The sequence below is a fragment of the Diceros bicornis genome, chromosome 12, assembly GCF_020826845.1.
Source record: "Diceros bicornis minor isolate mBicDic1 chromosome 12, mDicBic1.mat.cur, whole genome shotgun sequence".
NCBI classification, from domain to species: Eukaryota; Metazoa; Chordata; class Mammalia; order Perissodactyla; family Rhinocerotidae; genus Diceros; species Diceros bicornis.
Genome location: NC_080751.1, coordinates 39,044,974 through 39,064,293, shown reverse-complemented (window position 1 = coordinate 39,064,293; position 19,320 = coordinate 39,044,974). Strand labels below are relative to the sequence as shown.

General features: G+C 46.4%; 1 protein-coding gene across 2 annotated transcripts in view; it reads left to right on the top strand.

Moving 5' to 3' along the window:
• The window catches only part of PRKCE (protein kinase C epsilon), a 488,396-nt gene that overhangs the window by 438,039 nt on the left and 31,037 nt on the right, over positions 1-19,320 (top strand). For both annotated transcript variants that reach the window (XM_058551312.1, XM_058551311.1), the window contains 2 exons: positions 13,343-13,481; positions 18,892-19,080. In XM_058551312.1, the coding sequence (XP_058407295.1) occupies positions 13,343-13,481; positions 18,892-19,080 (328 nt within the window). The remainder of the gene's footprint in view (positions 1-13,342; positions 13,482-18,891; positions 19,081-19,320) is intronic.

Sequence of the window (19,320 nt, the reverse complement as noted above, 5' to 3'; positions counted from 1 at the left end):
CACCACGGGGCCGCCCCCACTGGCCGGTTTGAAGTTTACAGTTCTTTACTAAAGCTGTTCACTGAGCTGACCCTGGCACATGATACCTCGTCTATTGATCTGGAAAGTCATTTCTTGAAAAATGCAAGTTTTTATTATTATTTCTAAATCGGAATCTCAAACACAAAGAGAAAATACAAATAAATATAAATAAGGATGACTGACTCTATCTCCCGGGGCCTCAGTTGGATAAAAAGATGTCTGAACTGCCGAATCACCAAACTCGAGACCCCTCAGCAGCACGTCAGTGACTGGCCGTGCCCTTTGGTTTCCCTCCTCCTTGGGCTTCCTGGACACCCAGTCTTCTGAGCTTCCTTTCTGGTTGTTCTGTTGCAAATCCTGGCCATTAAATGTTGGGCTTGCTCACGGATCAGTTCTAGCCCTCTACTCTTCTCACACTATATACTCTTCTTAGAAAATCTCACCCACACTCATTATTTCTTCAGCCCAAACTTTCGTATGTCTCTACCTGGTCAGCATGTCTAGTTAGATGTCTCCACGGCACCTCAGACTCTGCGTGCACGAGCTAAACCCCTGTCCTCACTCCAAAATCTGGACCTCCCTGGTACATAGCAAGTATCTAGTAAACATTCATCGGGTGGAGCAGTGGAGGCTATCTCTGGCTCTAATTGTCTTTGTTTTGTCAACTCTACCAGATTGTGTCCTCCCTGATGAAGAAGAGAGACCTCTTAACCTACCTCATCCTCATGGACCTGTGCATTCTCCTCATCCATTTGCCGTAGGCCTAAGCCCATAAACACATGTGTGGGCATGAACACGACCCTATACCATTCCTTACTGGAATGTATGCATACACACACGCACACTCACTTTCTGATCAGCTGAAAAGCACCACATGGTCTTAAAGCAAATACCTTCCATGGCCAAATTAAACAAATAGAAATGGAAGACTTTTCTTTTTTTTTTTCAAGAATAATAAAATCTGTTTTCTGTCTCTTTAGAGGTCAATCCATTTTCAGCTCCCTGGCCTTGCATGGGGCCTCTGATATCCTCCAAGTAACTCTGGTGACCCCCACTTTGCAGGAAGACGTGCTTTCCCTACATCCCCCTCAACTTGTGCAGAGTTACATTTGTGTTTCCTCAGCTCTTTATCTGGGCTGCGGTGACCTGCGAGGGGCTGACCACTCTCCTAGCATGTGGCTCCTTGCGTAGCTGGACATGGAAGACGTATACTCACTAGTTTTGGCAGCTTCTTGTCCTGGCAAAGGAGATCGAAGGGTGGTTTTCTTGCCTTCCTGTCCAGGAATTCTGAGCCCTGCATAGGATTCTACAGTCCACTTCTGCCGGGCTCCAGGCATGCCCCCAGAAAGGTTACTCTTGGTCTTTTAGCTGGAGTGGCCCTTTCTGTGATGACAGAATGCTGGCTGGATTTCGAGCTGCAAATCACTAGACCCAAAAAAGGCGAGACCAGCAGCCCTTGCCTTCTAAGGGCTGTGGTGATGTCCTGTTTGTCCCTCTGGTGTAGAACTTACCATCCCAAGTGTTCTGGCCTTATGTCCACCTCTCCCTCCAGACCCCTCCTTGACCCCTCCCCTGCTTTTCTCTCAGTATCCTCAACGCCTAGCACAAAACCAGACTCTGAGTGGCAACTCAGTAAATATTGTGGAATCATTACATAGTAGGGCCAAGGAGGCAATGGATGAATTAGTAGTTATAATCATTGCCATTAACTAGACCATCATTAAAATGGACTTAATATAGCCCCTGCCCATTATCTCATCCAGACGTTCAGCAAACATTGAGTGCCAGACACTTTGCAGGGCTCTGGGGACCAAGCTGTGAACACGAAGACGCAGTCCCTGTTTTCATGGAGCTCATGTGAGGGAAACCATATACTCAAGGAAATAAACAAGCAAAGTAATTACAAATTGTGACCATTGCTGCAAAGGAATTTACCAAGGAGACTGAGATTAAAGTAACGGTCATGGGCAGGTCTTGGTAGGCTGCTTTAGATAGCATGGCCAAGATATGCCTCTTTGAGGAAAGGGGATGGAGGCAAAGACCTGAACGACAAGGAATCTGTTCTCCAGAGAGAGAGAAGAGTGATGTGGCAAAGGTCTCAAGGCAGAAAAGTGCTTGGCGAGCTTGAGGGACTGTTGGAGACCCTGTGGCTGGACGGAGGGGGCAGGTGACAACAAATGAAGGGGACAAGATGGCCAGCCCTGGACCCAGAGTAGGGTGCTCGGGTTCCACTCTGACTGCCATGGATGCTGCTGGGGTTAGCAAAGGGGTTCTTCCTGAATATAAAGGAAGAGTGGATTGGAAGGTGCAGAGAACATCAGATTCAGCTGCCTCTGATGGGTTTGGCCTTAGTTTTAATAGTTTTTAATAACAACATGTTTTAATAGTTCCCTATGTTATCTGAAAATGTTTGTTCGGGTCGTCTGGCTGCCTGGGGCCATGATCCACAAATTCGCCTCTCTATTCACTTATTCTTTCATCCATGTAACCAACAGGTATTGAGAAGTTAGGATGCACCAGGCACTGGGGGGATTCCCAGGCCCTGCCCTCATGGAGTGGTCCATTGTGGGAGACAGATACTCATAGTGGGGCCCGTGCCAGGACATTGAAGCAGGAGATAGCCTCATACATCAGAACCACCCAAAGGCCCACAGGTCCCAAGTTTGGATTGTGAAGGGGTATGGTAAGGGAATGAGGCTAAAAGGCCAGGCTGATGGAGACCACAAAAGGCCTCTCACCCCATGCTAGGAAGCATGTTCACAGGGCACCATTGAAGATTGTAAGCAAGAGGAGAACATCGTCTGATTTACATTTTGTATAAAAACGCCTGCTGGCAAAGGTTTGCTCCAAAGTGGAAAGGGAAGCATTTGGTGTAACAGCCAGGATTGCAAATTCAGGCTTCACGGGCTCCAGCTGTCTTCGCTTCCCAGCATCTTAGACGAGAAGGATCCTGGGGGATTAACTCATCCAGCAGTCTTATCTCATATTTGTGGACAATAAAGCTCAGAGAAACAAGTTGTTGGAGGTCGCCTCTGACCTTGGCCCCAGTCTGTACATTGAACCCCAAATAACCATTTCAAAGTACCAGTTGACTGACGGGCTGGAGAGGAATGGGGGGACTAGGTGTAAGTGTCATGATGGTCAGGGCAGCTCTTCCCACTTGCTGAGGACACAAGTCAAGGCCTATTTCCCATCAGTGGAGGTCAGGATATTATCTGTGAGTATTAAGGATAAGAATTTGCTTTCATTACTATGGATTAAAATAAATTGGACAATCATGCAATCAGATAAGTTATTGTGCAGTGATTCCAAGTCTTAATGCCAGGTACAGCCCCGGGCTATTTATTTTGGCTGTGAATGGGGATGCTGTTCCACACCTCAGGGTTCCAGCGGTCAGTGTAGTAGCTGAAAGTCTGCTTTCTTCAACAAGGGGTCATCTGTTTGGTCAAAACAGCATTATCTGGGTAATCAGTTACATCTTATAACCGTGTTGCCATGAGTCAAAAACAACCACCATCCCAACAGCAAAAACTGTGTTCTCAATCCCACAAAAGGGCAGGAGTGTGAGTACAATATTTTGTTTCCTCCTCAAGCATCTTAGCAAAGTGGTTAAGAGCATGGGAGCTGATGTCAGGCAGAACCACTGCTCACTCACCACCTGAGTGTCCTGGGCCAGGTCAATAACCCTGCAGACCTTTCTTCCTCGTCTTTAAAATGGGGATAATAATAGTTTCATCAGGTTCATGAGCTATTTGTGAGATTAAATGAGATGATATTGTGTATAAAAGATTTAACACTGAGCCTGACGTACAAAAGCATTTGAGAAAAATGGTACGTATTATTTTGTTCCTAAATGATGGAACTTTTCCTATTGAAAGACTTGGAGAAGGATTTCCCTGCAGATTGGCCCAGAGCGAAACATTACCATTGACTCTGTGGTATCAGCACTGCAGCAGAGAATTTTTAAATCATTTTCCCTGGCTCTGAAGCAAATTGTGCTGTTCTATTTGATGGAGAGGTGCAAAGTGTGCTTTCCTGGGCTTCTTGCTCGCCGTCCTGTGTGGCCTGGGGTGGGCCTTGAGTGATCTGGCGTTCCTGGGAGTGTTAGGAGATGCTGCTGCAGAGAAAGTTGGGAGAAAGGATGGCCGCCAGTCACCAACATTTGCCGCAAAGTTGAGCGGAGTCTGACTATGTTGAGGGGAAAATTGTCTTCCTTTTGAATATATTGTTAAATTTATGAAGGTGTTTGGCAACATCTGCCAGGAGAGCTGTATTCCCATCTGATTAACCACAGTCGTTTGCAAGTCTCCACTCTGTCCAAAAGCAAGCAGAGTTTCTCCATAACCTCCTCCAGGGGCCTGCTCTCTGGTGATCCAAATACTTGGCATCCTCGAAGTAAATCTTTCTAATCTCTTGTCTTCAAGTAAGTGGAAGAATTTGCTGTCGTTTCTGTGGCATTCAGGCCTGAGCTTTGTGGAATTAGCATGCCGGTGGAGTGAGCAGGTCAGGGAAACGAGGGCATTGAAGACATGGAGCCTGGGTGAAGAAGACAGGGGCATTGGAGTCTCTTCCTTTAGGGTGAGTTTTCAAGTCAAGCAAAAAAATAATTTTCCATTTTTCTTGTGTGTGAAAGATCTCATGTGTGCCAACCTTTTGCTAAATGCTGTGTGGTTTACAGAAGAGTTTTCTGCCCCTTTCTTATTCTCAGGGAATCTACCATCAAATTGGGGAAATACAATTTTACAAATGGGAAAGGATGCGTTTTCGGATGAGACAGATGAGGTGCTGTGCGAGGAAAACAGGACTCCACCCAACATCTGAAGTTCAGGTCCCAGCTCACCTCCATGTCCCCCAGGTTCTGTGTCTATAAATTTGAGATGGTGATACCCAGTGCTCAGGGCTGTTATGGGGAGTCAAGGAGCTAAGGGTGTGATAGCACACTGTGAGTGAGGGGACAGATTCAAGCTACTGACCACAGCAGCTCCCGTGCGTCTGCAGAAGGGCCCTGCTCCCAGCGTGGCAATCCCAGGTCCTAAGAAGTTTCCTAAGGGTCTGGAAGCTGTCACTTCTGTCCTGATTAGTAACACCTGTGCAGCCCCACCCCCGCTCCCTACCTCCCCACTCTGCTTTCTCCCCTCCGGTACTTGGTGTTCCAGGCACGATGTCATTCCCCAGGCCCAGGGGACAGGAATCCTTTGATTTTCTCACTGGGCTAGACTAAAAGTTTCAGTTTGTGTGTCTGTGTATGTGTGTGTGTGTCTCATTTAAGTATCGTTCGTCACTTTCTCTGGTACATTACAGTTGCATATGCTTCCTATTTTTCAACCCACAGTGTCTATCTCAGTGGCTTACACACAATAGGAGATAATAAACACTTTTCAAAAATAATAGAGTTGTTAGGGATCTAGTGACTTGCCCTCGGAGGGCATGTCTATTTTAAGAAATGACTCTTCGAGAAACCTGGAGGGAGCAGCATTTCTGGGGTAACTACCACATATCAGGTGCTGCGCTAGAGATTTCATGTCGGTTACATCATTCAAAGGTGGTGACATTAGCCCCATTTTACAGATAAGGAAACTGAGTCCCAAAGATATTTTGGACCGGCCCAACATCATCCAGCTAATAAGTAGCCGAGTTAGGTAGGGTTCAGATTCAGAACTACCACACTTCCTATCTGAACATCAGGAATAGAGAAGTTGGGGGACCCACCAGCATCTCAGATCATAACGTGTAGCAACAACTTTTTCTACGTAAGCCATTAGACGCATAGATAGCCATTCCTGGGGGCAGTGGGAGGAGCAATTCTTAGAAGCCAAAATCTGTATTTCAAATTGTTGTGGACACATTTCTGGACATAGCAACAGTTGGTTTCTTGTCCTGTTAAAAGTATACTTTTGTTAAAAGTGAAAGTATAATTTGACCTACTGTGGATCACCCCATCTCCGACAGATGGCCCTGATGTTAGGACCTTCTTTACATACCACTCCTCTCTCAGTATTAGCCCATTTCTTCCCACCGCACAGCAAACTCTTTTTAGGGGTCTTGGCTCTTACTCATAGATCCCTTTCTCCACCCCAATAAAGTAGCACAGTTGTTCTTAGAAGATAAGCTTTTTTTTTCTTCCTGGAACTGCTAGTTTTTATTATTTTCCTCCACACATAGGTTTCATAGAATTAAAAAGAAAAAAAAAAAAAAAAAAGGTACGTTTTTTAGGGAATTTCCTTTCTTGACGTCTTTTGAGTTTCTGGAAGAGATCTGTGCTCCTACCCCAAGGGAGCCTTCGTTTTACCACCATGCCTCTAAATCAGTCCTTCCCTGTCAGTGACTGTGACCTCTCGGCCTCTGTATTCCCCTTCTCATCACGAAGCCTTCCTTTCCCAGCCCAAAGGAATTTGGGTGCAATCAGCAGACAGATATTTCCAGTTCATGGATGTTACATTGGATTTGAAAGGTGGTCACGGCAGTTGTGTAGAGTCAACCGAGGGCAGCCTCTTACCAGCCAGGCGACCTCGGGCAAGTGACTTACCTTTTCTGAGCCTTGGTTTCCTCATACGTTTAAAAAGGTGGGTCGATGATGCCAAATGTCAGCAGGATTGGTGGGTTCAGGATTCCTGTTTCCAGGATATAATGTCAGAGGGCACTCCAAGCAGATGCACCCTTTCCTTATAGCCAGAACATTGCTCCCAAATACCTATTTGGCTTAGTGATCTGGACTAGACTGTGTTAGAGCCTTGATCACTGTCTAAGACTTAGACTAGAGCAGTAGTTGATTAGACCGCCGGCCCTGCAGAGGACGTTTGGCATGTCTAGAACCATTTTTGATTGTCACAGCTTGGGGGGGGGTGCAGGTGTCCTTGCTAATAGCATTTAATGCATGGAGACCAGGGATGCCACTAAACAACCTGCAATGCACAGGACAGCCCCCACAACAAAGAATGATCCAGCCCCCGATGTCAGCCCAGCTCCAATGTGCCGAGGTTGAGAAACCGTGGGCCAAAGGGATACTGCATGGTCTGCTCCTTACCCTCCTCCCCACAGCCCACAGCCCATTTGACCCTCTGACAGCTGGGGGAGGAAGGGAGGTTCCATGGAAGTTTTCACAAGTCCTCAATCTAGTGGAGAATACACTAAGCTAGCCCCGGGTGCCAAGTGACAAGGCTATGATAAAGGAATTCTGCCTGAGGAGGAAATGCTGGGAGGCGCCCCCTAAAATCAGGGACTACCAGAGATGCTCGCTGTCACCATTGTCATTGAGCATGTTCTCGAGGTTCTAGCCAACAAAATCAGACAGAAGAAGTTAGAAATATAAACACTGAAAGGGAGGAGGTAAAAACGATCACTAATTACAGACAATTTGGGAAATAGGAGAATCAACTGGAAGAAGAGCATTCAGTATCGTGGCAGGGCACAGCATGATGAGAAGCAGAAATCACTAGCATATACATATACAACCAGATAGAAGATATAATGGAAGAAAAGACCCCATTTATAATAGGATTTGAAAATATAAAATATTAACTTGGATTATTTAGAAGTGGATTCAGTTGCAGTTAACATATTGTAATTACCAGACAACAGTGCTTTAAATAAGATGCAAGTTTATTTCTTTTTCATATTAATGGTATCTGCAAGTGGGCAGTCCAGTGACCGTTCCTGGGGATTTGTCTTTGTCTTTATGGTCAAAGGTGGCTGCTAGGGCTCCAGGCATTATATCTTCATTCAGGCAAGTGGATAGAGGAAGGAAAGAAAACAAGCAGCTCTGCCTTTTAAGGAGACTTCTGCACATCTGATTGGCTGGAACTTAGTCACATAACCACACCCAGCTCTAAGAGGGGCTTTGAATTCTAGTTTATAGCTGCATTGCTATGTGCATGGCTTAAAAAAAAAAAAATCAGTGTTCTCTTACTAAGGAAGAAAGTGAGAATGGATAATGGGACAACCTGCAGGCTGCCATAAAGAGTAACAAGAAATGTACAAGATCTATAGGAGAAAACTTTAAAATGCTCCTAAAGGAAACAGACAAGACTTGAACAAATGGAAAAACAAACAATATTATTGGATAGGACAACTCAACATCATAAAAATATCAATTCTCCCTGAGTTAATTTATAACTTTAAACATATTCCCAATAAAAACATCACCAGGATTTTTTTTTTTTTTTTACCAGACAGATGATTCTAAAGTTCACATGGAAAAATAAACAAGCAAGAGTAGCCAGGAAATTTAAAAAAGAAGGTGACCAGCCCTACTGGATGTTAAAATATATTATAAACCTACAATAATTTAAAAAGTGTGGTATAGATCAGTGTTACGCAATGAACAGTATAGCAATAAATCCCAATACATGTCAGGATCTAGGGCCAGTATTTGACAAAGATGGTAGTTCAGTCAATGAGGGAAAATAAACTATTCAACATATGGGATTGGGACAACTTACTCAATGTCTGGAAACAAATAGAATTGGATCTTACTTCCCACCTTTTATCAGGATGAATTCCAAATACATCAAAGACTTCCAATTATAAGACGAAAGCATAAAAGTACTGGGAGAAACCTTGGGAGAATGCTTTTACAGCTTTGAAATGGGTAAAGGCTTTCAAAGTAAGACATAAAATCCAAAAACCGTAAAATAAAACATCAATTTGGTTACATCAAAATAAATAACATCGGCATGGCAAAACCACTGTAAGCGATGTCAAAAATCAAACACTAAACTGGACAAGTATTTGCAATTCTTATCCCACACAAAGTTTATTTCCTAATATAGAAATGGTCCCTAAAAATTGGTAAAAAAAACTAACACCACAAGGGGCCGGCCCCGTGGCGTAGCGGTTAAGTGCGCGCGCTCCACTGCTGGCAGCCTGGGTTCGGATCCTGGGCGTGCACCGACGCACCGCTTATCAGGCCATGCTGTGGCGGCGTCCCGTATAAAGTGGAGGAAGACGGGCACAGATGTTAGCCCAGGGCCAGTCTTCCTCAGCAAAAGGAGGAGGATTGGCATGGATGTTAGCTCAGGGCTGATCGTCCTCACAAAAAAAAAACACCACAAAAGAAAAATGGCAACAGACAATTCACAGAAAAAAAAATACCAATCACTTTTAAATATAGGAAAAAATGCTCAAACTTACAGAGAAATTTAAGAATATACTGAGATACTGTTTTTACCTATCAAACTACCAGAAATTTGATAATATACCATGTAGGCCAGCAGGCACTATCATTTACTGCTGATGGCAGTGTAAGTTGTTCAGCCTCTAAGGAGAGCACTTTGGCAACATCCATCAAAATCCACATTCTGGTACTATCTGATTCAGAAATTTCTTTCGTAGGAAATATGAACAGTTACCTTCATATATATGCAAGATGTCATATGTACCAGCTTATTCACAGCAGCACTGTTTGTAATAGCACAATATTGGAAGCATCCTAATGTCCCCCAATAGATATGGTGGAATATTATGCAGACATAAAAAGCAATTAGGAGGCTCTTTATACACCAATATATATTAAGTGGAAAAAGTAAGGTGCAAAAGAGTGCATATAGTAAGCTTCCATTTAGTTAAAAGGGGGGAAATGAATATATAGTCACATTTTCTTACTTATGTATAAAGAGTGACCAAGAAGATATGTAAGGAATGAATAAAAAGCAATTGCCTGTAGGGGAAAAAGGAGTGTATGGGGAACAGATGCAGGAGGGAGAATATTTACCTGGGTGCGCCCTGGGTTTTATAAACACGGGAAGGTGTTATCTACTGAAAAAAAATAATGAAACTGTTAATAGATCAATTTAATAAGTAAATGCTAGTCACACTGACTCATATATAGGGAAAAGGATTTTGCTGTATTTTTTTTTTCACTATTAAAAAATGACCCTACTCTTTAAAAAATATCCCCAGTCCTCAAAAGTTCCCTGGCCTTGTATTTGAGGAGTAGATAGGGATTAATATCTAGGCGGAAGTCCCTGTTTGCAAATCTGTCAGTCAACAAGTTTGCTGAGTACCTACTGTGTGTCTGGCCATGACCCAAGCAGTGGGGTGACTTGCTTACAAGGAGAAAAGCCCACTCCCCCTGCCCTGCAAGCTGGACCTCAGAGCAGGCAAGGCTGAGAAACAATTGTTCCTGATCCTCTTCTCAGGGAGGCTTTGAGGTCCCCAGAGAAGAGGCAGCACTAAAGCCGACAGGTGGGAGAATCCCAGGGCGGGAATAGGAAGTAGAAAGTCAGGGGTCCTGGGGCAGCAGTGCTGGTAAGGAGAAGGGAGGGGCATCCATGAGAGGACCCCAAGAGCTGGGGTCCCCTCCAAGCAGAATTTCAAGTGATACCCTCTGCTTTCAGCAGCCTTCATCCCCCAGCCCCTTGGTAGGGGGGACATGCTCTCTCTCCTCTCTTTTTCTCTGCCTCAGCAAGCGTGGCCCTGAGCTCTCCCATCCTCCAAAACCCGACTTGGGAACACACTGAGAGCCCAGGACCAGACAAGTTTGGTTGAGCTGTATCAGTATTTTTTTTTTAATGAGACTGAAGACCCCCAGAGGAATAAAGTTCTAGGAATGGCCTTTCTGGCCCCCAGAGGTCTTTCAGACTGCACTGATCTTTCTTGTCAGTCACCAAGGAAAGGAACAGAAGTCACTCACTCTTCCATGGGACTTGGTTTCGTATGGGGAATTTGAGTTTGAGAGAAATACAGACCTAGGAGGGGGAAATCTGAGGAAGTAACTAGTGGTGAGATTTCAGGCATCTGGCAGGATGGTGGGAAGAAATGTTTTCGCCTGGGGCCTCGCTTCGCTGCAGCAGAGGGACAGCTGCCTGCACGACATGGGCCACCTGGACCTTCAGTGTGGGGCGGCCTCTTCCCCCAGGGGGGCAGGAAGCAAAGGGATGGTGTGCATCTGGGCCCGGGCGAGGGCAGGCCAAGAAGATCAGGAGACGGGGAGGAATAGGACACTCCACCTTCTCTTGCCCTGAGTAGGAACCCTGAGCAGAAGGAAAGCCTGAGCCTGCTGTGCCGGAAATGCTGAGTTGCAATATTCAGAGCAAGGGCAAAGTTCAGGCTTGGAATCTTCTGAATCTATTCCATTCATACAGATTAGAATGAGTCCTTCCTATGACATAACAGAGGCTTTAAAAGAGAGTGCTTTGAGGAGTAGAATGTGGGGTTCTTTTATAAAGTTGGGGTGGTGCCTGGCAGTGAAAAAAGTCCAGCAAGGCAAAGGCAGGAAGGTGGAGAGTGTGGTAGCACACGGAGGCAAGCCCGCCAGCTTTCGGAGCAGGGGACCTGAGTTCAGGTCCTAGTTCCGTCAACCGCCCTCATCACCTTACAGAAATCACTCACCTTCTGTCGGCTTCCGCTGCTTATTTCGGCCACAGTAATTGCAGAGTGTGCTCTTTCTCTCAGTGTTGTTCAGAACGTGAATGTGGTTTGTAGACCACAGAGGTGCTTTCCACACCTTGACGTTATTATTGTCACTATGGCCATCAGTGTTGCCATGGTGATCATTGTGCGTGGGTGTGTGTGGGGGGGCGGGGAGTCTTGGAAAGACAACGCTAGATTAGAGAGCTGTAACTCTGTAGCCGTATGTCCGCCTCGCAACACCTCCAACACTTGCAGGTGGGCAGACAGGACACCAGCTTTCCTCTAACTCAGTTTCTTCATGAAGGAAGTGGGTGTAACCATATTAAAGACCTGCTGCTTTTACACTATCTCGTTGACCCTTCAAATAAGCAGGAACGTATCCTCCCAATTTGATAGATAAGGTAACCGACCAGCAAGGTGACTCGCCCAGGGCCACGCCACAATAGGGATTAAAGCCCAGGCCTCCTGCGCCCGAGTCGGCATTCATGTCTCTGCTCTCCTCTCACGGCATTCAGCATTCTCCTAGCCAGAGCTGAGCCTTGACCACACACAGTGGCCGAGGCGGGGGTTGGGGAGACCCGGTCCCAGTGGCTCGGCTGGTTGGGCTCACTGTTCTTTCCGTGGTTCGTGAGCATTTGCTTAGAGCAGCACATTTTATGTGCTTTCTCTTTTCTCAAGAAGTCCCAGCTGTAAGCAGAAATGGGGTCACGGGTGCAAGGCAGGCAGGCCCCGAAGTGCTTCCTGCCCCACCTTTGCACTCAGGCCTGGATTCCTGACGGTGGCTGGAGTTCAAGTCCTGACACCAGCAGGCTTGTGAGAGAGGCCCCTCTGGCTCTGTGTGCAGGGGAATGGGTCTTCTTTGCAAGATCTCCCACCCCAGAGTGGCTACTGAGGGAGGCCCAGAGTGGAGACTTCTGTCCCACAGTCTGGGTCCGTCTATGGGACAGGTCTGGGGTTTGTAAACTTGATTGGTAGGACAATTCTTACCCAAGACCCCAGATTTTATACAATATCTTACATAGAGCTCCAGGGAACTGCATTGGTTGAGGCCGGCATGCCCCCCTGCCCTCACTCACTGCACAGAACCACCTGGGATCTCTAGGTCCTGGCTATTGCAACCAGTGTATCTTCCCTCTTGCCCCCAGACCCCTCCCCTCCTCAGCCAGCTTGCCCCTAGAAGACTGATCTTGCAAATATATTGTGCTCATGCAGGCAGGGCTCCCATTGCCCTCAGCATGAATTTCAAAGCCTTCTCCCTGGCATTCTTGGCTCTTTGTGGGTGGTTTCAACACACCTGTCTTGCCTCACTGTTCACTGGGACCCAGTTCTCTGGTCCCTTCACTACCTTTTGCATCTACTGTGTTGGCCTTCCCCTCTCTCCTACCTTTTCTCTTCATGGTCTATCCAAATCTCACCATTTATCCAAGCTTCTCTTGAGAGACACTGTTTCCAGGAGGCCCTCCCTACCTGCACCAGCCGTCAGTGGTCTCCCCATTGAAACACAACAGCTCACGTAGTCAATGCCTATAAAATAACATCTGGTTCTTATGTGGTTTTATCTGATTCATTGATGTTAATATGTGTCAGTCTTGTGTCTCCAGCTGATCCCCATGGTTAACTCACAAAGGGAGATAAGTTGCTTCTTTCTCTCATGTCAAGATCTAAATAGTATGAATTTCAGCACATGGTAAGCCTTCGGTAAATAGCTACTGACTTTAAACCACAGCAGTTTTGAGATATTCCTGGGCTTACAGAAGCTCCTCCGTCATGTTGGGGAGAATGGAGGCACCTTTGAGCGTTGGCCAACAGGGACAAGATTCCTGCACTGAGGTTAGTTGCTGGCAGGTCAAGCCTCCTCAAAGATTTTCCTTTCTGTAGCAGATTTCCCTGAGATGTGCACATCTCTCCAACTCAAGAAGACTCCACTGAGATGAGTGAAGTATTAACCATGTGGTTCTGGCCCATCTTACAGGGATTTGAAACTGGACAACATCCTTTTGGATGCAGAAGGTCACTGCAAGCTAGCCGACTTTGGGATGTGTAAGGAAGGGATTCTGAATGGTGTGACGACCACCACATTCTGTGGGACTCCTGATTACATCGCCCCCGAGGTAAGACCGTGTGCAAAGGGTCACCTCATGGACGGTTGAGGCAGGGGTCCATCTTCATGCCCTGGGGTCATCTAGTGGTGCTGGGGGAAGGCTCTGGAAAACCAGGATGGATTCTAGGCAGGAGCAAGAAAAGGGAAGGTGAAAGTCTTGCTGATTTCTCCTTAAGGAAGCAGTGGTGATGGGAAGATAATGGCTGAACTGAGAGTAACTGACCATTCTCCAAATCTGGCCAGGTACTCACTGAATGGTCCTCACAGGTCCTCTCTCATCCCAGTCCAGAACTACCAATGGAACCAGGACCAAGAGAAATTTGTTGACTTGTATGATTGTTTTCACTTCTTGATAGCCAGAATAAAGGCGCCCCATTGATAAAGGCAGCAATTAGCTTTATCAGCTGTAATTTGCCTACCACAAAACCAGGAATTATGTGCCATTTCTAGTGTAGTGGTGACTCTACATGGCAGGCACACAGGAAGAGGAGAGTGACTGTGCCTTATAAATGGAGATCAGAGATGTTCACTGAGCCTCACCAATGGTTGCCTTTCATGAAAGTCGTTTGGATATTTTGTTCATCATAAAGTGTTTGCCTTGAGTTTCACCAGGTCAGTCTTGCCCAAACTGAGAGACACCTAGCATGATAGGATTCAGATTTAAGACACAGCCTATCATAGATACTTAATAAAAAATGGTCTTGAGGGTTCTGACACATGCAAGATAGGAAGGAAGTACCAATCCCCATTAAGCATTCCACGGTGGGTGGGTGTTAGCACATTCAGATTGCATTTCCTTTTGGTTTGTTTGAGCACCTGCTAGACACAAAGCAATGTGGGGATAAAGAAATGACTAAGATACTGATCACTTTCCTAAAATAACTTTTGGTCTAGAGGGAGTAACAGATAAGTAAACAACTAATTAAGCAGAATAAATAGGTACACAACACAAGATGGTATCCTCAGGGATCAGGGAAGGCTTCTTGGAGCAACTGGTGGATAAATTGAATTGTAAAGAATCAGCAGGATCTCCTTTGGTGGTAGGAGTGGGGAGGATTCCTGAAAACAACAGGGAAGATTGGAGTGGGTGGGGCAGGGGAGGAAGTTCAGTAGCCCTAGGCTCTGAATCCTTTAGGACTGGAGCTGTGTTTCTAACCTGGGTACTCCCAGGATCCAGCACACAAATCTGGCTCTTAGTAATGGTTTGCTGAATGAATAAATGAATGAGAATTTGTGACACTCCAACATGAGCAAAGACGAAGGGATGAGAACACCCTTGGCCTTTTCAGGAAAGGAAAATAGTGTAGACAGAACCTAGGATTTCTTAGTACTCATAGTAATGAACGAAATTAGGAAAAAGGACCAAGAAAAGTGGCCTTTATCCTGTAGGATCTATGGGCCACTAGGAGTTTCCCAGTGGAGGAGGGTCATAATCAGCCCTGTCCCAGGAAGGAAACGGGCAACAGCAGTGTGGATCCGAAGGCAGAAATTAAAGGAAGGACAATTGAGAGACTTTTCACAGACCAGGCAAGACATGGGGAGGCCTGAGGAGGGTCAAAGAAGTGAGGAGGTGAGTACTAGGTAAACTCTCCTTAGAGCTTTTATCTTTGAAGGGATCTGATGAGTAGAGATTTCGGTCTATCTCTACGAGTGTGTTCCCTTAGCAGGCACACTAGGAATTTAACCTTCAAGGATAAATCAGCAAAAGGAGGGCTGTCAATTGGGACCTGCTTTCTCACCATCTGCCTCATTCATCCTTTATCATCAGAATGCTTGGTTCCAGTCCCTCTGTGAGTTGATGCCAAGAGTCAAAGGGGTGACAGCCCAGTGTAGTAGTTAAGGACCCAGCCCAAGACAAACATTCGCTTTATGATGAACAAAACACCCACACAACTTTCATGAAAGGCAATCCATTGGCGAGACTCACAGCGAACAACTCTGATCTTTGTTTATAATGAGGCACAGACAATTTTCCTTCCCCTTCTATCCTTGTGCCCACTATGCAGAACCACCCAACACTAGAAATGGCAAACAGTCCCAAGTCTTACTGCAGGCAAATTACAGCTGATAAAGGTACTGCTACCTTTATCAAGGGCTACTGGGAGGATTAAATGAAATTATGCCTCTAGAGCATTTAGCACAGTACCCGGTCCACAGTAGGCACTGGGAAAATAAATGGTGACTCCGTCATTATCATCATTGTTGCTTGGTTGTGCGATGAGGCGGGAAAAGCACAGTCCTAAGAGTTGAGATTCCAGGCCAGACTTGACCACTAATGCCGCCATGTGACCTTGATCAAGTTATATAATGTTTTTGACCCTCAGGTTTCTCATCTTTCAAATGGGAATAACAATTCCTGCCCTTCCCACCTCATCAAGCTGTTTTGAGACTCTAATGAGATTAGAGCATGGAAATGCTTGAGAAAGCATAAGCCTCTATTCAAATAGGAGGGGTTGTGAGGCACCTGGCTAACCTAGAAACCAGAGACACCTTCTGAGGCGCTAGCTCTGCCGAGGGCTTCTCTTCCCACCATGTGCCCTTGGCTAACCCCATGGCACCCCCTCTCCTTTCTCCACACCCAGTGCCCGCTCCCTAGGAAATGGCGGCCAGCCCTGGGGAATGCCTGGTGTCACCAGGCCCAATGCCTGCCCTTCTCTTCTATCCCAGCTCTGACCCACTCAAGGGCTTGGTTGCGGCACCAGGTGCCCTCCCATGGTGTGTGAAACCTTGCCCTTCTCATCAGCTCCATCACTGACAAACCGATTAGGAAGCAGATAATTAGGGCCAAGCCTAAAAGGAATTTTACAAAGGATGCCACCCAAAAGGTGAAGGCTCTAGAGGGGCCTAGGGAAGGGTGGGCAGGGCTTCTCTGTGCCATCCTGTCTGAACACACAGGCCACCTGGAGGCCACCTCCCCACCACACCACAAAGGCACAGAACCCAGCTGTGCTACCTCCCAAGGCTAGAGGATGGCTATCTTAGCACCAGAGCCCCCAGAGCCCAGGAGAGAAGGAAACATGCCCAGTAAGACAACACTGTGGGCACACAGGGCAGCCAGTCTCTCCAGTGTTGGAACTGGGCTGCTCACAATGGGAGGCTTAGAATAAAGCTAGAGCCTCTACCCCCCTGATGGCTTATAGATACCCTGGGGAGACAGGTGACCATGAAAAAAATAACTAAAATCATGGTAGTATGTGGAAAGTGCCTGCAGATCTTAGGGACAGGCAAGGGTCTTAGGATGTCAGAGGAGAAAGACTGTGGATATCCAGGAAAGCCTTCTGGAGGAGATGGGTGATAACCATAACCAGGAAGGACAGAAACTGGTGGACCCATGCTGAGCCAGGTTGGGGCATGGGATCTTTCAAGGTTGAGGGAGGTGCTGGCTTCGGCTTTGGAACAGAGCAGCATTTCTGGCTCCTCGGGCCAATGGAGCCTATAGCTCTGACCTGACCAGTGCCATGTGCTGGCCACTGGGCTGAGAGACCAAACAGATTACCAGCCCCAAATAATTTAGAGTTGGCTGTATTTGTTCAAAAGATTCCTAAAATATGCCTGTTTTTGCTGTTTTCAAAATGCTTCTACCCGAGTCTTTTTATTTAATCCCAAGCAATCTGTAATCTCTGGAAGGGTGTTTTGAGTAGACCACAGGAAGCCCAGTACTCCAGTTCAGCCTCCTCTTCCCCCACCATCTTGAAATCTAAGAACTGAGCTGGGGCCTTGTCTGGGACAAGTTATCTGGGAAGTTACCTGCCTGAGGTGTCCTGCAGGCTGGAAGGATTAGGCATGGCCTTTGCCATTTTGGGGGGAGTCCTCAAAGTACACCCCTCTTTAAGACATGCACTCCAGCCACAGTTCTCCTCTATACCCTTCACTTTTTGGAATTTTTTATAGAATTATATCGCTGAGAGCAACCTGGAGAGATCATCTCATCCACCTTCCTAATGCTGAACAGCACCATGCCTAATCCTGCTCTGACTGATAAGAGGAAAAAATAATTGTGGGATGGGCATGTCACTTCACGATCCCTTCCTTAGCAGTGGGCACAGTTCAGCATTTATTTTTACACTAAGCTAACGTACATCATTGACCTGCTGCACACTATATATACATGGAGGCCAAACCTAATAGAAGAAAACTTGGATTTAATACCACCTTCTAATTATATAGAGCTTTGTATTTTGCAATATGCTCTCAAAATCTTCCACCTTGATTAATCTCGTGAGGTTAAGCTGAGGATCTGAGCCTCATTTGATGAATGAGGAAATCAAGATCACCCAGAAAATTTAGCACCAGACTTGGAATGGAATGGAAATATCCTGGTTGGTCTTCTATCTCTTTTTACTACAACACATGGCCAGTGCTCCAGAAAAATTAGGATGGGGCAGTTACTTGCTTTTCAAAATGTTCTGTAGCTTCTTGACTTTAGGTAGAATTCCTGCCATACATTGAAATTGTGATTCAGCTTGTAAAACTACAGTCCTCACAGACCATTCTGCAGGAAGCTGACGGCATGGAACGTTCAGCAGCATCATATCTTACACGCATTTAACCTAAATAAATTTGACTCTACGCACTTGGTCGGAGGAAAAAGAGAAAGACGAAGAGATCATAGATAAGTGACCGTTGTCAAAGATAAAATGCACCAGACAATCAAGGAGGTGATTTGACTCAGGCTATTGCAATAGAGAGAATGTTCATTAGTGAGAAACCCCTCAGATGAAAGGAAAGGAGCCTGGGGCTTCACAGAGGCAGGCAAGGGAGGGACTCATCAGCAAGTCTTACGGGAGTCATGAGGAGCGTTGGAGATGGGTCTCTTCTCAGAATATCCAAGAGCATAGTGGTCCTTTGTGGTTAGAATACAAAAGCGTGGGGAGATTTATTAACTATAGCTGCTTTTCCAAGAACACAGGACTCAGGTAAATTGAACATTGTCCCCATTTAAGGAAGACTGAGATTCCGCTCACCTGTCCACTCAGTGAGCCGTGACCCAGACCGAGTGTGAGGTGGGAGACCTGAATTTGCTGCGCTCAGTCACTTACAGCTTGCTTGTGTCTCTCTTGAGTCTGCATCTTGCTCCTCTGACCCTGATTTTAGTGTCAAAAATATGCCTTTTTTTTTAAATGGCCCTAAAATGCAAGTCAGGAACTTCATCTGGTGCTCCAAGAAACAGTGATTTGTTCCCACTGGAGGACAGACTGGTGTTGACTTTGGAGAGTTGGTAGTTGGCCCCCAGCATAGTGCCTCTCAAACTCAATCTGTGCTGAATTGGCTGATTCAGAACTTAAGTTATGTGGCACGGGGCTCCACTCTATGGAGGAGCAAGGAAGATAGGTGTTCTTCCCACCGGTGCTTGTGGCACAGGCGTGGCCACAGGTGGGAGTCTCTGGTGGGCCCTGACGCGTTGCCCGTCTCCTGAACAGATCCTGCAGGAGTTGGAGTACGGCCCCTCGGTGGACTGGTGGGCCCTGGGGGTGCTGATGTACGAGATGATGGCTGGGCAGCCCCCCTTCGAGGCTGACAATGAGGATGACCTGTTTGAGTCCATCCTCCACGATGACGTGCTCTACCCGGTCTGGCTCAGCAAGGAGGCCGTCAGCATCCTGAAAGCTGTGAGTCATGCCCTCACCCACCGTTCTGCTCCCCTGCCCTTCCACCATCTCTCTTTCTTCCCACTCCTCCCTCCCCCCACTCCTCCTTTCTCCCTTTCTCTCTTTTAATGAGCGGAGTTTCAGCCAAGAGGATAGGGCTTGGGACAAATTGCTCTTCTTGTGGGAAAGGACAGCATGTTTGGGTTTCCTGAGGGGGAGCTCCATGCACTTCTGTGTCCTCCAGCCTTTCAGAGGGAGCAG